The sequence below is a fragment of the Streptopelia decaocto genome, assembly GCF_964273445.1.
Source record: "Streptopelia decaocto genome assembly, chromosome: 5".
Taxonomy (NCBI): Eukaryota; Metazoa; Chordata; class Aves; order Columbiformes; family Columbidae; genus Streptopelia; species Streptopelia decaocto.
In genome coordinates this window covers 51,189,695-51,209,899 of record NC_138659.1, presented here as the reverse complement: position 1 = coordinate 51,209,899, position 20,205 = coordinate 51,189,695, and the positions used below count along the sequence as shown (strand labels likewise).

At 42.2% G+C, this 20,205-nt stretch overlaps 1 protein-coding gene across 2 annotated transcripts in view; it reads left to right on the top strand.

Moving 5' to 3' along the window:
• Positions 1–20,205, top strand: part of PIK3AP1 (phosphoinositide-3-kinase adaptor protein 1) — a 43,822-nt gene that overhangs the window by 13,673 nt on the left and 9,944 nt on the right. Inside the window, exons 1-7 of one of the 2 annotated variants that reach the window (XM_082052789.1) lie at positions 4,624–4,752; positions 7,893–8,041; positions 8,891–9,035; positions 10,474–10,616; positions 11,744–11,876; positions 12,623–12,819; positions 14,793–14,982. In XM_082052789.1, coding sequence (XP_081908915.1) covers positions 4,734–4,752; positions 7,893–8,041; positions 8,891–9,035; positions 10,474–10,616; positions 11,744–11,876; positions 12,623–12,819; positions 14,793–14,982 — 976 coding nt within the window. In that variant the 5' untranslated portion in view covers positions 4,624–4,733. Of the gene's footprint in view, positions 1–4,623; positions 4,753–7,892; positions 8,042–8,890; positions 9,036–10,473; positions 10,617–11,743; positions 11,877–12,622; positions 12,820–14,792; positions 14,983–20,205 lie in introns of those variants that run through there. The other variant, XM_082052788.1, reaches the window with a different exon arrangement.

The following is a 20,205-nucleotide window of genomic DNA, read 5'->3' as shown; positions in this document are numbered from 1 at the left end:
ATACTGATAATATTTCTCTGTAGCTTTTAGTTCTAATAATTTTCCCAAGTGATTAAGCCAAATTCTAAATATCTGCCAATGTGAATGGCAAGGCTTTAAAACACCTGCTTAAGATAAGAGCCCAGTAACCATCACTGATGGCTTCTTCCAAGTTTGGAACAGCTGAAGTAGTTTCTGCAAAATCTTTGCAGGAGTGTGTGGTCAAACCAAAGATGTTTTACAGAGCAGGTCTGAAGAGATGTGTGTAGCAGATTTCAGGTTGTTTCAAAGACCTGTGTTGTGCACTTGGAGAGTTGTTTTGCTTCTAGGATTGTATTTTCTAGGATTTTCACGGCTGTTTGATAGTACCATAGAAAACTTTCTAGGCTTTTTTCAAAAGCAACTTGAGATTAACAGTGGATCTTGAACTTCCCACGGGGAAGTTTCATCAGTGGCATAGGCTGGCCTTAGCATGGACTGCTGCAGAAGAGAGTGGTCTACCTCATTTGCCACCCTTCATCTGGCTGGGTGATCTGGTGTGGCATTGGACTGCAAGGTGATGTTCCAAGGAGACTAACTGAAGGAGGGACAGGGCGGGATTGCCTTTTCAGTAGTGATGTGACCTTAGATCTACTGAAGCAACTTGTAGAGCCATACCTTCAGGCAAACAGTGATCTTCTGGTGGGATGTTTCCAAAGCAGCTACCCTGCTCTCTTGGTTGAATTCCAGCTATGTGGACAGTCTTTTCTGTTGTGTCAAGTGTTATGCGTTGTGCTTAAATTGAAGCAAGGGGATACTGCAAGGGGGAAGAGAGAATTGATCAGCAAGTTGGATGTTTGTGTTTCTTGCATGTGCTTGCTTTGGAAGACTTGAATCAGAGGTGGATATAAGGTGATTCTTGGCACCCTCAATAATCATCAACCATGCATATGCTTTTTCAGTATGTGTTGTCACCTCTTGGCACAGGTTGTTGAAGTGAACTGTTCCAGCCTGTCTTTCTTGAGATTTTGGTCATACACAGTGTCTGTTGTCTGGGTGGCCAGAGCACTGCATCTTCCTTGTAAGCTCTTCCTTGTCTCTGTTCTTGTCCCATGCACACCAGCTAGCTCTTTAGGTTTATACACTTAATCCTATCACAAATTGACCACTAGGCTTGGTGAGACCCTTGGGCTGAGAGTTCAAAGAACTGTAATGAGTTGGCTTGCAGTTTCTCAACCACAATAGCCAGGCATGCTTTTAGCTTGAGGCAGGCATAGTGTGGTATATGATTGCTTGAACCTTAGTGAAAGAGCTACAGGCTAAATACTTTGCATTTGTAGCACACTATAGACATGGTCAGATAAACTGGGTTATCTCTGTGTTATAAGGGGGACTCTGCATTTTACCCCTGAGTTTACACCTACTCTATTTGCAGTAGATATGAGTGAAATGTGTAAATGTTCTTCCTCATCCTGGAGTTCAGGGACCGGCAGCTCAGATTACACCCCCGCTGTCAGCTGCTGAAGCAGAGATCCTGATCCTGTGTCTCACTGATACAGCCAAACGTGTTCTTTTTTTGCTGGTTCTGCTGCATCTGCCATGGCCTCTGGTGAAAATAAAGACAGGAAGGGGAAAGAGGGCTGTGATGGGTGTAGTTGTATTTTAAACTGCTATAGCTCTTTCTGTTGTATATGCTCCCATGGATGCACAGATATGATTTTTTGCAGCTCAGCAGACTCACTAAGCCAGGATAACCCTCTGGAGTGAGGTGTGCATCTGAGCTGAAACAAAGTCTTTTCTGGACAAGTAATAGCACTCTAAGGGCTGTATTGGTACTCATGTGCTTTATTAGGTAATGGAAGATGACATTTCTTCTCTAGGACTGTGCTAGGTCATCTGATGAGGTTTCTAAGAGCATAATTTGGCATAATCTCAGAACGGTATTTGAAGGGGTCTGCATTTAGGGAACATGTGTCTGTTACTGGGTCTGGAGGCAAACCCATGCTGGATTCAGACTGCCTGCTTTTCCTGAGGTCTTGCATGTTACAGCTCTAAGAGTCACTGTTTTTTCAGGTGCATCCTATTCTTTACATTAAAAGTACTGTTCTCAGCTCAGGGCTGCTAGTGAATGAGCAAGAGCTGTATATTTGAAATAGTTTTTCAGGATGTCACGAATTGTAATTTCCTCTTTAGCCTGTGATAGAATTACTGAGTGTTGCCTTGTCATCCTGGGGAAACTGCTGAGGTTCTCTGAAACTATCCTGTGCATAGACCTTTGTGGATGATGTTTTTTGCAACCTGTAGCACTACAGACCAAGAGTGCACCTTCTGCAGCTACTGAGGAGGGGCTGCAGACCAGTGACCACAGTCTGAACTATAAGAGCTCATCCAGTCATCATCTGCAGTCAAGGTGCAGGAGGCTGAGGAACGTGGCTGGGGCAGATGATGTGTGGTAGGCTGTTTCCCAGCTGTTACCTCTGTGGCACTGTATCCATGACAAGAATTGCAGAGGTGTGTTAATCTATTTCCCATTTCCATCTGTTCCTAATGCAGGAAGGAATTCCATCTGGGATTCCTACCTGTGCTTTTGTGCATCAGGAAATGTCATGTGAGGTGGAGTGGTTATATGCATCAGTCTGATCACAGTTGCTTTGCAGATGACCTTGCCTCCTCAGTCCCACTTTTAATTTCACATTAATAAGGAGTGCCAGGAATAATTCAAAACTGAGCCCAGCTTAAGCAGGCAACTGAAAGTTACTGGTGACATTTGTCCCTAAACTGGAATATTCCCACAGAAGCATCTTTGATCCTGTGGGTTACCTTCCTGTTCTCTGCCAATTCCCCACCTGCTTGAGGTGTTTATTTTATCACTGTTTTCTAGCGCCTGGTATTTTTCATATTTTTTCTCTTTGCTTTCTCTTCTGTGTCCTTTCCACTCTTGTGGCTTTTCAGACTTTGTTATTTACCTCACGTTCTCAAAACTATGCGCTGAGTTTCCTGTTCCTGAAACCCAAGTAGGGTATTTGTTGGCCACTTTCTCCTCCCTACCTTCCAGTATTTACAGGAGTGACATGAAGTTGCCCTTGGCATTGTAAACAACTTTTGGTGACTCAGCTTTCTCCAAATACTTTGTGTTTCGAAGATGGAGTTAAAAAATAACTTGGAAGCAGAATTTGGGAACACTGATCCAAGAAAGTGAACAGATTCATTCACTTGAGTTAGATTTTAATGAAGATCACGAAAACCTGCTGCAAAGACATTTTTCTTCTTTCAGTTACATGTCTGTAGATATAAAACATAACAAAAAAAATGGTCCTAAAGTTTGGATGAGATGCTATTTATAGAGGAACTGTGGAGTTAGGTATGTTTTTGAGTATGAGGGATAGATATTGTCTTATTAGGTTACAAAGGTCAATGCGGCTTGCCTTCTGGCTTTTTACAATTTGCTGAAACAGTGGTCCTGTCAACAGGTCTCTTAATAACCCACTTGTGTTCTTTGTAAGTATACAACGTCCCTAAGAGAGGCACAAGTGTGTGTATGCACACCAGCTCAAGCAAAACTTGTCATAGTAAAATACAGCTTGTTTCCTTGATGGAGAATGAGAACTAGTTTATTGTAACTTCCAAGGACAAATGAAATGTAACCACTTTCTTTGCAGAACTGAAAATCTGGTTTTAGGTGCTATGCTTGTAGATGAGCTGTTTGAATAAGAGGTTTGAAGGGGAGATGTCCCATACTTTATTTGTTCTATATGGACAATTTCACAAAATCTTACTTTTTCCTGTATTTTTTCTCTGTTTACCTGCTGCTTTTGTGCTTGGTTCTCTCCGCTTGGTTGAAAGGGGAAATGTTGCTACAGCATAGCCCAGTCTTGAGGGATTATTACAAGATGTTTCGCTGCTGAGCCCGTATCTCCTTGGTAAAGCAGGGCTTGGACGTTGGCATGACAACCTTTTGTTGCTCTGGGAGACTTAATGTCCTTGTTTGCACTTGGAAAAGGAGGCTGGCCAGTTGCAAGCTTCAGGTGACAGCAGAAGCTCTCTTTGAGGGCCTTCCCTCGTCTGCCACCTCGTGAAGGCTAGTTTTCTTGATTGATGAACTGATCAATGAATGGAGTGTTCACAAGATGGCAGTGAGGGGGTAATATACACATGCAGAAACTATATGTTCAAGCTGTGGCCCAGTTCTTGCCATTTCCATTAATATCTGGATGACAGAGTGGTCAGGACAGGCTGCTGACTCTTTCCGAGCATTCGTGTGTCCTGTGGTGCAAGGGCTGACTTCTGAGAAACCACAGCTGCCGGCTCCACGCCGATAGCCCATGGGCTTCGCAAGGAGGAAATGGATGACAGAGCAAGCTGTGTGTGCTGTACAGCCACAGGTCAAAATAACTGGCTGCTTCACTTTGGTTTCTAAAGCTGCCTAATGGCTCATGAAGCACGAGGCCGTGCCTGTGTTTTCCCTGGGTTTTTCCCGGGGGTGAGTTTCTGCAGGGCAGCTGTGCAGGGAGCCTGGCAGGGCAGGCGAGACGGGGCTGGCATGAGGCTGCTCTCTGCGGCACAGCTGCTGACGCTTCGTGGAGGGGGGCATGTTCTTCAAGGGGAAATGTGGTTGCGTTTCTTGGACCGCATCTCCTCCCCTTGCTGCCGTTCTCACAAGTATTTCACAGACTCAAGTGTGGCCTGAGGTAGCCTTAATTTAAAGGGGAACAGAAAGGCCCCCCAGTCAAGACAGAGCCCTTTATACCACAAACTGTTGACTACAGCAGCTGCTCATGGAGAAGCTCAATTCAGGTATTCACTTAGTTTTCTAATGATTCTGTTCATCTCCTCAGTGGTGGACTCTCTAGCCTGGGTATCAGAGAATCATAAAATTGTAGTATCATTATGATTATATAATTCTGGAATCTGTATATGCAAGTGAGTTGCCATTACTCAAGTATCTTTAGAGCATGGATATATAGAATGTAATGGGATGCTTTCCTCTTCTAGTACTTGCATGTTCACAAGTCAGAAGCCCATCACTAGAACTTGCAAGATGACTGTAGCATTACTTCACCGCTTATGTGAGAAGTTGGTAATTTGCAATTTCAGAATTTTCTGAATGAAAAAACAGATGAATAATTAATACCCGAAACTCTGAGTGCCTGTTGCGTCAGCTGTTAATCCAGTTACTGATTAACATTGCTTGCTTCTTCCCATATTACCTAACAGCTCTGTTCTTACATATCACCTCCGGGCACTCAACTCTGTTATGAGAATGCGGAAGTGCAAAACAGGACCAGGCAATGTCCGAACTTCTTAAAAAGTCTTATCTGTTAATTTGTCTCTAATATCAAATAACATCAGTAAAACAGAAAGACCAGGGGGCTCGTTCTGTCTTTGCTTGCCTATTATCCTTGCTTACTGTAGATGTTGTAGCTGAGATCCATAGCTTTAGGTTTCATTTTCCTCTGAAACAGACCATGTGGTGGGCAAGTGAGGTACAAATTACCACACTAATGGTTCCATATTGGGGTGGGAATGATGCCCTCAGTGTCAGGATGCTGGCCACTGTCAGCTTGTGCATGTGTTACAGGAACATTAATGCTTTGCTGCAATTTGGTCATCATTTGCTCTCATCTGCAATGAGCTTAGTCTTTCTGAGGTAGTCATGTTGGGAAAAAAACAACAGAGATTAGAGAGACTTCTGGTCACAGTTGCCTCTTCTCCTCCTCCCCAAAAGACCTGGTGCCTTGCTCTGCATGTGCCAAACGCCTGACGTGGGACCAGTGCTTTATTTTCTACTGTGCAGCTGGGCAGTGTCACACTCCCAGGTGGGAGTAGCCACCTTTTTGTAAGAGAAGGGTTCCCAAAACTGGAGTCTGCCTCTTGCAGCTGATGACTTTGGACAGTATCAATTAAAATATTGAGTTAAGGAATTTAAAACCTCAGTCTGTTTTCTGTAATACTTAGTACCACTGTCTAAAAATCCAAAAAGACCACCTTCAGTTTATAGGCTTGTGTCAAAGTCGTTTCTTAGTCAAATCTGTGTATTTATGTTGGTGCAGTTTTAAAATCTGTTTGCTAAATTACATGTACTGTACTAGGTTTGTTTCAAGAAATGTTGATGTTGGCGGTGATGCCTTATTTGAACTTTATAGAGCTGAGCTGCAGATTTTTTGCTTTACTCTTTCTGCAGCAACCATCAAAGCAACAATCTACTTGTACTCATGTGAGTAGGTTTCCTTGCTATGTGGAGTGATTCACATACTTAAAGTTAAGCATATATACACCACTGTTTGTGAAAAAAATGTCAGCTGAATGATTTGCTAAAATTTTGTGGCTTAAAGACTGTCTCCTGAAAGCAAAGTTGCGTTTGTATAATTCATAAAATCCCATTTAAATGTATAGAAAAAAAATTTAGAAGTACATGACAAAGAATTTCAAATGACCTAAGTTTAAGTCTTTGGTAATTATAATAATGAAGTAGTCTAGATTTAAATTCCTACCTGGCTTCTAGTTTCACTGTTTGAAACTAGCAGGCCATGAACTCCCAATATAAGCCCGCTTTAATAACTTTGACTCTCTTGTTTTGTGGAAACTTAATGTACCCAGAGGTTGGGGGATTCTGAGTAAAACCTGGACTGTTGGCAACTTTGCTGTATGGATGCCACAGATTAGACAGTGTGGTTGATCGCTTAGGTCTTATCAGGACTGAGCATTTTAAATAGAGCATTTTTTACTAATATAAAACCCCTGCCAGTCCAAATTTGAGCTTTCATCTAGTAAATAATTTGTACTGCTCTTCACAGATGTGTTTTACAGTAAGTAGTCAATAACAAATAACTTTCAAAATGTTGTCTGAAGTCCTTGACTGTTCCACATTTTGGCAGGGTTTAAAAATTTTGGCCATGGCAGATAGAGTTTCAAGATTTCATGCTAGTCTTCTGGCAAGGGGAAATCAGTGATTTTCACCAGATGTTTTGGGAGGGGGGAAAAACAGTGTGAATCATGTGAATCAAGAGGTAGAAACTAGATAAGAAAGTGCTCTCTACTAAGTAGATACAAAATTGTCTGTTTCCTTTCTCTAGCTGGGAAAAGTGTTTCCTAGCAGGGGTAGGAGGCCTGTAATCTATTTTAATTCTTGCTAGGCTTTTTTTTGCAGCCAGTGATATAATTTCAGTTTGCTCTTCCATCAATATCCATGCTATTACTGGGAAACAAGAATGAGAACATTGTTTTGTACACGCAGATTGTAGGGTTACATGCATTTACTTCTACTCCTGGGACTGTTTGGGTAGAGTACTGTTATTCTTCAACACAAAGGCTCTGGGTTTCAGTTTCACTGTTGTATGGGTACAGGAGCTTATCTTTCTTGCTTGAAGAACAGGATCCCTTCAAACTACTGCTTCATGGTGTATTTTGGTGACACAGTAATGAACTTGGGAGTTGGGGTGAGCAACATAAGCAGGATCCAGAAAACTAAAGATGCTACTGAAATGAAATAAAAGTTGGTTTTCTTCATTTGCTTTTGGAGAGGAAGACTAAAGGCTGCTGCCCATCCTACAATGTACTCAAAGTTCAGCTGGAGTCAGATGAGTCCAGTTGCCAATCATTCTTATATTAGATATTGACATACTAGTTTCCCTATCTAATGTGAGAAGGAACTATCCATCTCAGCAACTAGTGGCATTGTTTTTTGTTTTGTAAGCATATTCAGTGCTAGTCCAGCACTTTTGTGTCTTTGTGGGTGTTCTCCACATAAAGAAATAAAAGAGGAAGCTCTGTAGTTTCCCTTTCTTTGACTAGATCCCCTTTTCTAAGCATTACTTTGAGAAGAATAGCAAGTTTCACCCCACCATTTCCCTGGCTGTTTTTCAGAATGGATGTGCGTGATATGCATTTTCAGCAAAGGGGAGTGATGTAACAGAACTCTGTATGCTTTCTTTTAGACTCAGGCTGTGACTCTGTGACTGATACAGAAACGGAAGACGAGAAGAACCCAGTTTACCCCCACAGACTTGCCATGAGCGAAGGACACGGATCATCCAAGAGCACTGGGGACCATCCGGTGGTGCAGCCTGACCGCATACGTTGTGGGGTACTGTATGTCACCTCCTTGGGCTACATTGTTACTGTGGGCTTGTGCAACCCGTTATACTGCTCAGTAATGGACAGCTTTACAGGCCTGGGAATTAGTCCCTAATTCCTTTTCTGTCACCTTCCCTCTCAGCCTGCTGTCCTCAATGTCTGTTTCATGAGCTCAGTGCCCTGGGCCCAGAAATAGCCTGACACCATGCAGTGCCCACTGTTGTCTAGGCTGCAATGTCAATTATTGACAGAACGTCTCATTAACATTGCTGTTTGCCTTGTGTGCTGTGAGGCAGGTTCACACTCTTGACTTCCCATCTTACATTCTAGCGAGATTTAGGGGTGGCAAGTGGAGTAAAGTGATTGTAATGAGCCAGTTAGACTGCATCCAGGCTGTAGAGTTAACATGACAATTCTGGTGCATGTCCTGCAAGTGACTCCAAATAGCTTGGATCATGGCTTTCCATCTGAAAACCAGCATTTTTTAGTATAGCATCCCCTCATACTGAAAGTTTATTCCTTTTTTCTGTTTAGAATGGGGCTGTGCTGCTTGAGGGAAGAGAGTGATAGAGTTGAAACTAAATAGTATTATAAATCTGGCTTTAGTCAGTTTATAAATCTAGTTGATAAGTCTGAAGTTTTATCACCTTCATGCATGTATCTATGCTGGTGCAAACTGTAACAGAAGCCAGCTGCCCAGTTACTTCATGACTGGAAGATGCTCATGAAAAATATTCAGGACTATGAAAATGGCAGATGAAAATTTGTTAGTTGCAATGACAACAAAATCCCTAGAAAAGGAACTTAACAAAGTGTTCTTATGTTATGAATGTGCATGTTGTAATGCCTTTTCTCTTAGGTGCAGACAACAGTTTATATTATCATGAAATGTAAACTAGATGGTGAAGTGAAAACTGAAGTTGAATTCTCTCCAGAGAATGCATCGTCTGTGCGTGTGCTGGCTGAGATGGAGAATGAGTACACAATCTCTGTGGAGGCTCCAAGTAAGCTGGGCTGAGATTTCCCTCCTCTCTTCACCCCATTGCTTCTTCCTATCTCAGCCTGCTTGTCCTGAAAAGTTCCAGAGGGATAAGGGTAAAGGTTGCAGCACAGGAGAATTTGGGGCTGTGAAATATTGAACTCGCATTCTCATTTGTGATGCTTTTATGATGAGGAATTGAGATAGACTTCTGCTCGGGCTCTGTTTTCCCCTCAGCAGTGGCAGGGTTGCAGTGTAGAAACACCTTACTGGGAGTTCTGAGAGCAGTTTGCAGCTTGTAAAGCACTTTGAACTTAGCTGCATGTTATAATCACCACCACATTAGTATTGGCAGGGCACCAAGAGAAAGGTAAGTGTCAGTAAATAATTGCATGACTGTAACAGCATGTGTTTAATGTTGATCTCTCTGTGATCAGAACTGAAACTATTTATCCTGGCTTACCTTTCAATTTACATATGTTCTGTCACTCTAGATATTTATATTTACAAAACTGTAGGTTGTCTAAACGTCAGGTTCACAAAACTTTAGGGGCAAGATTTCTGAGCCTTACAGATTGATAGTAATTTCCCAGCATGATTTTATTCTATCTACTTTGGTCTGTCCTCTTGAAGAGTCATTGTGGCAGATCTGAGAATAGAGATTAATAGTCATTATACCGACTCCTATTAATTCAGTGAGGTGGACTGATTTAAAGAAGGTGACCTCACCCACATAAAAATGTTCAACTTAATCTGTCTTAAATTGAGATTTATAATTTAAACATGGACCTGGAAACTAACTTGCACTTTGAATTATAAACATGACCTTCATATTGATGAAGTGCACAACTATGTAAGTTTTGCAGATTAATTTCACTGGGATTCAAAATATTTGGTTTTGAAAGAGCAAGTTCAGATCTATGAATGCACACTGAATAAAACATCAAGAAGCTCCCAAGATGCAAGCAGGAGATAAATCCTAGGCATGGGTCAAGTTGCAAAGCTGGAATTCTTTTAAGTTGATTTCATTCAGAGACTAGTACAGCTGACAGGGGTTGCAAACCCCCTAGTGAATTTCTGTTTTTTCTCCTCTCCTTCCCCAGCTCTCGTATTTTATGGCATGTTTTAGAGCCTGTGCCAGAGGAAGTCAGGTGTGGAGAGATGGGAGACTTTCTAGTTTGGGATGGTGTAATGTTAACATTAGTGGTCCAGTCTACTGTTAGCAGAAGACCTAGCAGGTCACAGGTGATATGCATTGATGTAACTATGAATAAGGCAGTTCCAAAGTACTTTCCTACCTAGCGTTCAGACCAACATAATCTCCTTTTTCCTTACTCTTTATTAATTCAATAAAACAGAAACTGTTTTGGTATCTAGCTGGCAGTATCTCCAAACTCAAGGTATGTGATGTAGACCTATTCCCATTGTTTCTTTTGACAGTGATTTCTTCTCTTTCTTTTCAGATTTAACCTCTGGGACAGTGCCTCTGCAGATATATTCAGGGGATTTGATGGTGGGAGCAGCAAGTGTCACCTATCACACCGACATGGAGGAAATCAGCAGTCTGTTGGCTAATGCAGCCAACCCGGTACAGTTCATGTGCCAGGTAATGACTCCAGCAAACAGCTGCTTTGGAAATTGGCCCTTCCGAGCCTACACAAGTAGACATAAGCAAAACTGCTTGCCATGAAATAGCTCTTCTGAAATGAAGGATTGCAAGGTTATTTAGGGATTTTCACTTAACCTTAATATCCCCTTTTAGCGAAAGCATTGGGTGCTTTTTCTGTCTCTGCAGCAAATAGCTGGCTAACATGACTCAGGCTATCGAACTAACAAAAACTGCAGTCAGTCAACACTCACATTTACACCCTGATGACTTGAAAAGACTGGGATGACAGAACCTGATATAACAGAAAATACAGTAAAGAAATAAATTGTTTGGAAATTTGTATCTAAGTGTTCTTGGAGAAGATGTGAAAAGGCAGCAAAGATTCATGCTAGCTGAATGAAGGAGAGTAACATAAAATTATTTGTTTATTCTTAGCATTTATTTCTTTAAAGCCACTCCTCGGTTCTCATGTTTTGCTGGGGTACCTGAACCTTATTAGAGGGGTAAAACTTGCACAAGCAAGTTCTCCAGATGTGTTGTCTTTGCTGCCTGCCTGCGCGTCCCTTATCAACCGTGTAGCGGAAGCCTACAGAGTAGTTTTGTTAGTCACCAGTGTACCTGGGGCTGGAGAGACTGTCTTCCCCTTTCTTTTTAGTTCAAGTTGTGGAGCAGTTGGTACCGGGCTGTGCCTCTATTTGGGAACAGGCATGCTTCTCAGTCTTTGGTTAAGAACCAGTCCAAAAACCAAACCCAGAGTGTACACCAGAGCAATTAAAAATGAGCTAGTTCATGCGTAAAGCAGGAGTGACACTTCATTGGAACAGTATCAAAAGTAAGATTATACCTGTCAAGAAGTAGGAAATAACAGTTTTCTGTGCTTCCAGTTGCATGAGTGACTTTCTCATTGTACTCCGTCTTGTGGAGTGTATGGTTCTCATCTGCGCAGATTAGTGACACTCTATTTCTGGACCAGGAAGCTATTAATGTCCTTTGCTTGACCTGAACATTTCTACCTTCAGTCTACCATTTTCTGATATGCTCTACATAATGAAACACTTTATAAATATCACCTTAACTGAATCTCCAGTCTCCCCCAAACAAAATAATTTTTCATTTATCTCCAGGCCTTTAAAATTGTGCCATACAGCATAGAAGAACTGGACAAACTGTTGACTGAGTCACTGAAGAAGAACATTCCTGCCAGTGGCTTACACCTGTTTGGAATAAACCAGCTGGAAGAAGAAGATATGACAACAAGTAAGATGAAAGATTTTTGTTTTCTTTTTAAACTTCATCTGGATCAGTTGTTTTACCTTGGAGTGCATTAACACTGGAGTGTCTGATACCTGAACAGGCTGTCTCAAAAATCTTGGATCTCAGTCAAGAAGCTCAGTTTCTCATGATGCCTATAGATTGGGGATTGCTGTTTGGGTCAGGTGACCTTTTTTTATTACATGCACCAGTCTCACTTCCTTGTGCTGCGACAGATGCAGCTATGTAGACACCTTCAAACATAACCAAAGTGAAAAGATGATGCTCCCCAAAATGTCTCTCATATTTTCTTCACTTGTTCTTCTTCCAGTCCCACATGGCATTTCTTCCCAGCCAAGTCCTTTTCCCTCAACCCTGTGACTCTGCTCTAAGGTGCACAGTGGGCACTAAGCAGTTTGATTGGTGAGGCACCATGACATGGTTGCCTTACAGCAGCTTTATCCTACTGGAATAATGATCTAAGAGGTCCTTGCAAACCTGTGATCCTAGATATGTTTCACTGGTACAGTGCCAGATTCCCCACTAGAGGTCATAGGACTTAAGCCTTGAGATGCACTAGGTACTTCAGTTGATTTCTGCAAGGTTAGTTCCATTTTGAAAATGTATTTATACTTTTCAGGGCTTTCACATCTGCTTTGGTCTGAGTATTTGCTAGGAACGTGGTTTCTTACCTGCTGGCTCTGTTGCTGTTAGAGAGAAACTTGGTTTCTAACAGGTTCCTTTTCTCACAGATCAGAGGGATGAGGAGTTGCCAACGCTGCTTCACTTTTCTGCAAGATATGGGCTGAAGAACCTCACTGCCTTGCTGCTGACATGCCCTGGAGCACTGCAGGCCTACAGTGTAGCCAACAAGTATGGCCACTATCCAAACACTATTGCAGAAAAGCATGGCTTTAAGGACCTCCGCCAGTTCATTGATGAATATGTGGTAAGAGGAAGCAGCAGTCCTGCGCTGTCCCACGCAAGTGTGGGCAGTGGCACCAAGCTTGGCACTTGATGTTGTGGGAGCAGAAGTGATGGGCTAATAAAGGTTGCAGTGTGGTATGGTAGGGTGTAGAAGACAGACATTTAACTGTGCTGAAAGATTCCAGGCTGGAGGATTGGGTGCATCTCTGGAGCTGAGGAAGTTCTTGGGGCTTTTGCACAGCAGATAAGATGGAAGCAGAGACTACCACGCTGGGTTCCTTTATTATCCATCCTTCTAATGAAGTTTCTGCAGGGATGTGGTTGGTGCCTGGTGTACTCTTCTAACTTCTGATCTTGGGAAAACTACAGCCCCTTCATCCTGCTTACTTTAGGGACTAATATGGGAAGAGAATATGTTTGGGAAGGTACAATCTGGGGTGCTCTCTGATTAGTCATAGTGCAGTCTGGATTGCTTATTAGCTTATTCACAGCTCATCTGTGTAGTCTGCCTGCTCCAAATCTGTTTCTTCCATTTCTGCATTAGGATAGCTTTCTGTTTCCTACTTGTTCTGTCTGGGAGCCCAATTCACTTCTCTTTGAGCTAGCCCCATTCCCAGAAAATGGCACTTTGACATGTCGGGATGGACCTGACTCCAGCTGCACCAGGCAACTTGGGGCTTGCTTCTTGAAATAAGCATGAACCTAGCATTATACACTAGAGCTAAATAAATGCCATTCCCTGTTCTGAGATCAGGAGGGATGCAGAAACTGTAAATTGTGTAACTAAAATCTTTGCATTAGGTAAGCGAGAGATGCTTAGGAAGCCTTTCCAACATCTTAGGGCAGTACTCTGCTTCTCCCGTGTTCTCCTCTCCACCAGCACAGTGACAGACCTATGTTGAGAGTAGATCCTGCTACTGACCATCTGGCTAGTGCAGCTTAGTACCAGAGCACACAAATGATCTGCACCTGTGTGTCCACTGCAGGGTAGTGGCTAGAAGTACTACTAGTATGGGCATCTGAAAATTCCAGTAAACCTCTTTACTCACCTAATTTTCTCTCTGTCAGAAGTTCCTCTGCACCTCTCTAACACATCAAATGAGCTACCTGCCTGACCTGTTTTGACTGTGGAGGGAAGAAGTGTAGACAGTTTTGACACACATGTCGTGTGGACTGAAGGCCCGTGAGGTAGCTGTTGTGGATGGAAGAATATCTTGCAGTTCTGCAACTGGTTAAGGTGGTTGTGCTTGTGACATAGTTGGAGCTTGAGGAGGGGGCTGGGACGAAGCTTTATATTTTGCTCCCTTGCATGGTTTGGTGAAGATCTGCTCACCGCCCCAACCCCCCACCCTGCCCCATGTTGCAAATATGTGAGAAAAGGGTTCTGCTGTCCTGTGAATTGAAAGTTGCCTGTATTACATGAACAGCTGCGTGCTGTGAGGTTTCCTGTTAATCTCACAGAAAGGGGTCTGTGTACTCCCACTCTGGGTGTGAATGTGCTGCTGCTAATGGCAAGAAACTGAAACTGAATCTACATCAAAGCTAAAACTTTGCTTTCTTGTAAGTGTTCCACATGTGGCAAGCTTTCCCCCTTCTGGTCAGTTATGCTTACCCCAAAATAGCATTTGACAAGCATTTGTATTTTTAGAATAAGCTTTGCTTGTGTTCTAGGAGTTTACGGACATGAGGTAGGACAAGAAAGTGAGGGGAGGAGAGGCTGTAATCAGTAGTCAGAGTGTGTCAGCACCAACTTGTTTCTCACCTTCATTACCTATTAATACAACATAGATCTTGAAGGCAGGGCCCAGACAGCTGTAGTGGGGATTTAATTCCTCTGAGAAGTCTTAGTCATTGGGAATGCCTACTTTTAGAAGGTTTTTTCCATCAGTCAAGGGAGAGTGAGATATCTTTAGCTTGCTTTGATTCTCCAGTTTCTTTATTTAAATGAGACTTGAATGTGTTGGATTCTTTTTTCTTGCCCTCTTTTCTCTGCAGGAAACTGCAGATATGCTGAAGAGCCACATTAAGGAAGAGCTCATGCAAGGCGAGGAGGATGAATCTGTTTATGAGTCTATGGCTCATCTGTCCACTGATCTGTTAATGAAATGTTCCTTGAATCCTGGATCTGATGAAGAGCTTTATGAATCCATGGCTGGATTTGTCCCTGGTGCCCCGGAAGATCTTTGTATGTATATTTACAGAATTACAGAATCGTAGGGTGGTTTGGGTTGGAAGGGACCTCTAAAGGTCACTTAGTCCAACACCCCCACAATGAGCAAAGATATCTTCAACTAGATCAGGTTGTTCAGAGCCCCCGTCCAAGAGGCCTAAGGTGACTTGTCTCTCTTACACACAGTAGCACCTCAGTTGAGTTTCAGAGTAAGGGCTGGTTATAGCTTTTCTGCTCTTACCATGAGGAAACCATGCTCCAGTTCTGATGTTGCATGGCTGATAAAATTGCTCTAAGCCTTGCTTTGATTGCCAGTCTACAAGATCAAGAGCTGTTTACTCAGTGCTTTGAGGGCTCTCTGAACCCTGAACAAGAGAATTAGTATTTTGAAGAGACAAAATTTTCTACCATGTCCTGATTCTCCCTCCTGAGATCCAGGGAGGTAGGGGCACTCTGCCTTACAGACCCTAGTGGAAAAGAACATGCTATGATTTTATGGAGAACTGGGGAAGTGAAAAACAAGAGCTGAGATTCTACCTCAACAAAAGAAAACCAACATCTATAAATATATGTACTGAAGAGATTATAATTGAAAAATCATTAATCCACTTGGTTTATTGCTAAAAATATAGAGCTAATTCTGATAAATATGCAGATGTTTAACTCTTTTACTATTCCATTAATATTCAGTGAGGCTGCAAATATTCAGTCACTGCAAATATCAAGTTAAGTATCTATATTAAGAAATTGTAAATTTGATGTTCTTACTTATCTGCCTATTTGGTCAGACTTCATCCCACTGATATATTTCATGATTCCCACAATGAGCAGAGAATCTAGCTTATAACAGTTTAAGTACCTGCATAAGAACTTCTAGTGTTTCTGCAGTTTTAAGTGTGCTGCATCACGGTTAATGTTTTCTTACCGAAATACGTTTACTTATAGGTTATGTCTGTCCTGGGCTGGTTTTCTCCTCTTTTAGATTAAATGATGTTATAGAACATGTTGTTGATTATGGAGTCCAGAAGACTTTTTTGGTTCTCTGCCTGAAATCAAACTCTTCTTTGTTTTGTTTGGCTGCTGCAGGGATAATTTTGCTACCAAAGCTGGGATTATTCTGCCTTCAGGTAGAGATAAGCAGTAAGGCTGGTTTGATTTATAAGGAACAAAGCTGCTGCTGTTTGCAGTAGAGAGAGAGAGTTTCTAGATGTTTGGAAGCTCTGCCTGCAATCAGTGCACCTCTGAATGGGGTTGATTGATTAAGTCTGTGAAGGGGGAAATAATGTGTTTAAAACCACTAACCCAAACTTGTTGTCTTCTACCCCCGAAATGTCCGGATCTCTCAGAAACTATGCAGGGGATATTCCTTTCTTTTGTGCATGCAAATCAAGCTCCCTGTAATCAACCACTTTGAACTGGACTCTGAAAAGCATCTCTGAAAATATTCTTGTATTGGTGCAGATTTATATCAGAATAGCTTCCTGACAAGAAAATCATTTGCCAGCCCTGCAGAGGAGGAACTAATTGTTTTAAGGCGCTTGTTTCTTCTTTCCTGCTGAAGATCACCACCTCCCTCAGTCTGCTCTCTCACTGGCTTGTGTGCCTGTCCCCTTGCCTGTTTCTGTCAAACAAGCCACATTAAGTTAAACACTTCAAGTACACAGGTTTTCCTGTCTTACTCCGACAGATCTCAGGAGGGAGTTTGGCTGGTGTTTTGGATGAATTCAAGAAACAGAGCCTGCTTGGCTGGCAGGCATGGAGACTGAGAGCTAGGAAAGGTGGTGCATTTGAAGCCTAAGCCAGGCTGCTTTCTTTAAGCCTCCTCAGTAGCCCAGGCCCAGCAGGCATGTCTTTTAGGTGAAGCTTCTGCAAGCACAGCCACATCAGCAGCGTGGCAGAGGTCTCTGGGATCCACACCAGGAAGTTCTCCTGGTGTGCGAGTGCGCTGCAGGCTCTGCAGGGATAGTAGGACTGGAAAGGTAAAAACTCAAGCTATCACTAAAGTAGGTACTTATGATTCCTTTGCTGAAAAGCAGAGCTGAATGAGTCTGTGTTTTAAAATGTTTTCTTCATTGGTGAGATGCTGTATATGGCTTATGTGTAATACTTCAGCTGGGAATATGAGCACTTTTCTTGCTTCTTCTAGAGTTCTCCTAGTGTATTGCTCCTGTATGTCAATCTTCCACACAGGAGTCTTTTACTGAAAAATCTCTGGGTTTTTATGTAGTCTGTTAGTCTTTGTCTAAAGAATATTTACAGCTTGTCTGAACTGTCCTTAAAATCTACCTGTATTGTAACAGGTAAGTTTAAATTGGCACAATGCTCAACACTTAGATTGGTTCTCTCAAAGCGAAGGTGTTTGAATATTATTTACAATACCAGCACATAGGCAAACCCTCACTGAAATTAGTGGGAGTGCTGGCTGGTTTAGAACTGCCATCACAAATAAAGGGTTTCAGCTTCTGTAATGGCTTAAAGGTTTGTGAGGATAAAAAGCTCCCTAGGAAATCACAATCAGTTTCTATTGAGGTACTTTCTCTAGGTCAGAATAGCCCTTATGTGAGTAGTTATGGCTGTGGTGTAGAGAACAATACCTGGCTTATTTGAAGTGTAGCCATACTGTGGCAGCATGCCCATTTACTGTGATCAAGATGTGCTTCCATCACAGTTTTTCAGACACTGATCAAAGGAAGGTCAGATATCACAAGGTCATTTGTCTGTCAGGAACTGGTTTGAGAAAGACGTAACACAGGACTGGAGCCCTTGTAGCGCGTTAAAAGTAGTAGCAAATACTTGAACACCAGAGTGTTCTGTTAGTTCTTGTATTCTAATCTGACTTGTGATTTTTCAATGCATTTTTCTCTCTGCATTTGGTCCTGGGGAAACACTTAGAGAAAGTTCAGAAGCTGTGCAAGAACCCAGTTTTAGTTAAACTGATGCTGCATGAGAGTTACACACACCTGTATTGAGTTACTACTTGTCCCTTTAAGTTTTGAGATAATGATGAAATTAAAAAAAAAAAAAGTAAAAGGTTTTGTTCATATACAGAACACTGCCCCCCCCTTCTGCTGGAGGGGAGCATTCCTTCCCAGGTAGGTCTTAATGCCCTAAGCAGCATAGATCATAAAGTATTCCTAACCAAATCAGTGGGAATTTACTAGCTCCTGCTGTTACCTTGTTTGCTGTTCTCTAATAATGAGATTGAATTGCCTTATTTAATTTCTTATCATTAATCGTTGCATCAGGTAGTGCTTTGCTTTTTCTGCTTTCCTTTCGCCAGCACCTCCTGCTGATTTTGGCTGGAGTTGTGCGCAAGAGGGGCTCTGAGAGCAAGCACTCTTGAAAGTGCTGAAAACCGGTTTGATTTGTGTGAAGGCTAAACTGCTGGATTTGTGTGTGTGTGTGTGCGCTATTATGCTGTTTTACTTGGGGAAAGAGTGAGGCTGTATTTCCTCTGTCCAAGCTCAGACACTGGCAGTGGCCAAGGGCTGGTGGAAAAAAGTCCAGACCCTTAGCACTGTTTGTGTAATCTATAAACTGCATGGACACTCAGACCCTAGATAGTGTGAGTTTCATGCAGAGCTTTAATCCTTTCTCCTAGAGAGTTTCAGCTGACTAAAACCCATTGGCCTGTAATTTGCAGACTTCCAACACTTAAAGAGTAGATATTAGGTCACATATAAGTTGCAATGCAATAAGTTCTACTCTCTTGCATGTTGTTTCCCTCCTCCACCATTTTTATTCTCTTGAGATCAAGCTCTCAACACTGTCCTTATTGATTTTAATTTTTTCCTTAGTTAATGCGAGAAACAGCAGCCTCCTTATCATCCTTGAGCAAATGGAGATAATTGTACACAAAAATGTAACTGCTTATAAAGTTTTAAGTTGCAACTTATGCCAACACATTGAAGCTTTTGTCATGCATAATAAAGGATTGGTCTCTGTAAAGAGGTGGCTTGCTTTGTGTGCAGGCATTGTGTGTTTGCAAATGTTTAAAGGGAGAAGGGTGCTATTACTTTCTAAAGGGTGCCCATGCATGGATATTTTGGCTATTGTGAGGGGTCTGTAGGACATAACTTATTTTCTGTATGTCTGTCTGTTCACAAGTTGGTTGAGCTCCCTTCTAAAGCTTTAAACCTTGTAAGGGGAAACTGAAGCTCTTTGAATAAATACCTTTTAGCTACTAAATTCTGACATCTAGGAATTACTTAAGTCTTTTCCTGCTAAACCTTCAGACCAACTTTCTCCAATAGTCTCAGGAAAATCTGGGAACCTTTCCTGTGATATACAGAGTTTGTATGTGCCACCTTCTTGTCACTTCTGTCTCACAAGCCTGTATTTGCAGCAAGTGGAACAGAAGGTGTCATTGACGAAGCTGAGAACTTCTTTCCCATTTTGGTATGTGGGTGAGATGTTAGGTCTCATCTGTATGCAAGACAGGCCCATGTGCAAGAGGGTAGCAAGGTGGCAATTGTGTCTTTTATCAGCTTATTAGTTCTCCTTAGATTTGACAACATTTACTATGTGACAGAAAACAAATCCTGCAGTATCCTGCTGCACTGCTGGTTTGGTGATCCTGCAGAGTACAGTGAACATGGGGAAGACACCATTCCCTCCACAGAGAATGGAAGAAACTTTGCACACTTGTCACTTTCCATTCTGCTCCCAAGTCCATGAAGTAGTGGCTTTCCTCTGGGCTTAAATTTGCTACAGATTCATTTCTAAAAGCTATGTTTAAAATATTCAAGGTGGCTGCAAGGTGGAAAAAATTGCTCCCCCCAAAAAAGTACAGGTCTGTAGTGCTGATTCTTTAGGATTCTCAAATGTCAAATCTGTGCTTTCGTGTAGTGCAGTGATACTGAAGTGAACTTTATATTAGGTTGGTGGTGGGTAGATTAGCTCCAGCAGCACGCAACTTGGCACGGACTGCAGAGCTCTCGAGAAGCTGCCGGGGTGGTTAGTCCACGCAGCGTGTGGTGTTGCTGCCGCTGTGCTGGAGCTACTCCTGGGAGGTTAAAGCCAGGTTGAGTGCATTCACATGATTGTCAGTGGGTCCTTTGACAATTATAATCTAAAAGAAACCCACAACATTCTAACAAAGCAAAATCTTGCTAGCATTTTCTTATCCCTTTTTCATAATCTCCTCAGCTTTGCAGGAAAAAATAAGAGAGGTCAGCAAATATTTAAAAGACATTTACAGAGAAATATTTCATATTCTGTCACATAACTCAAACCGTC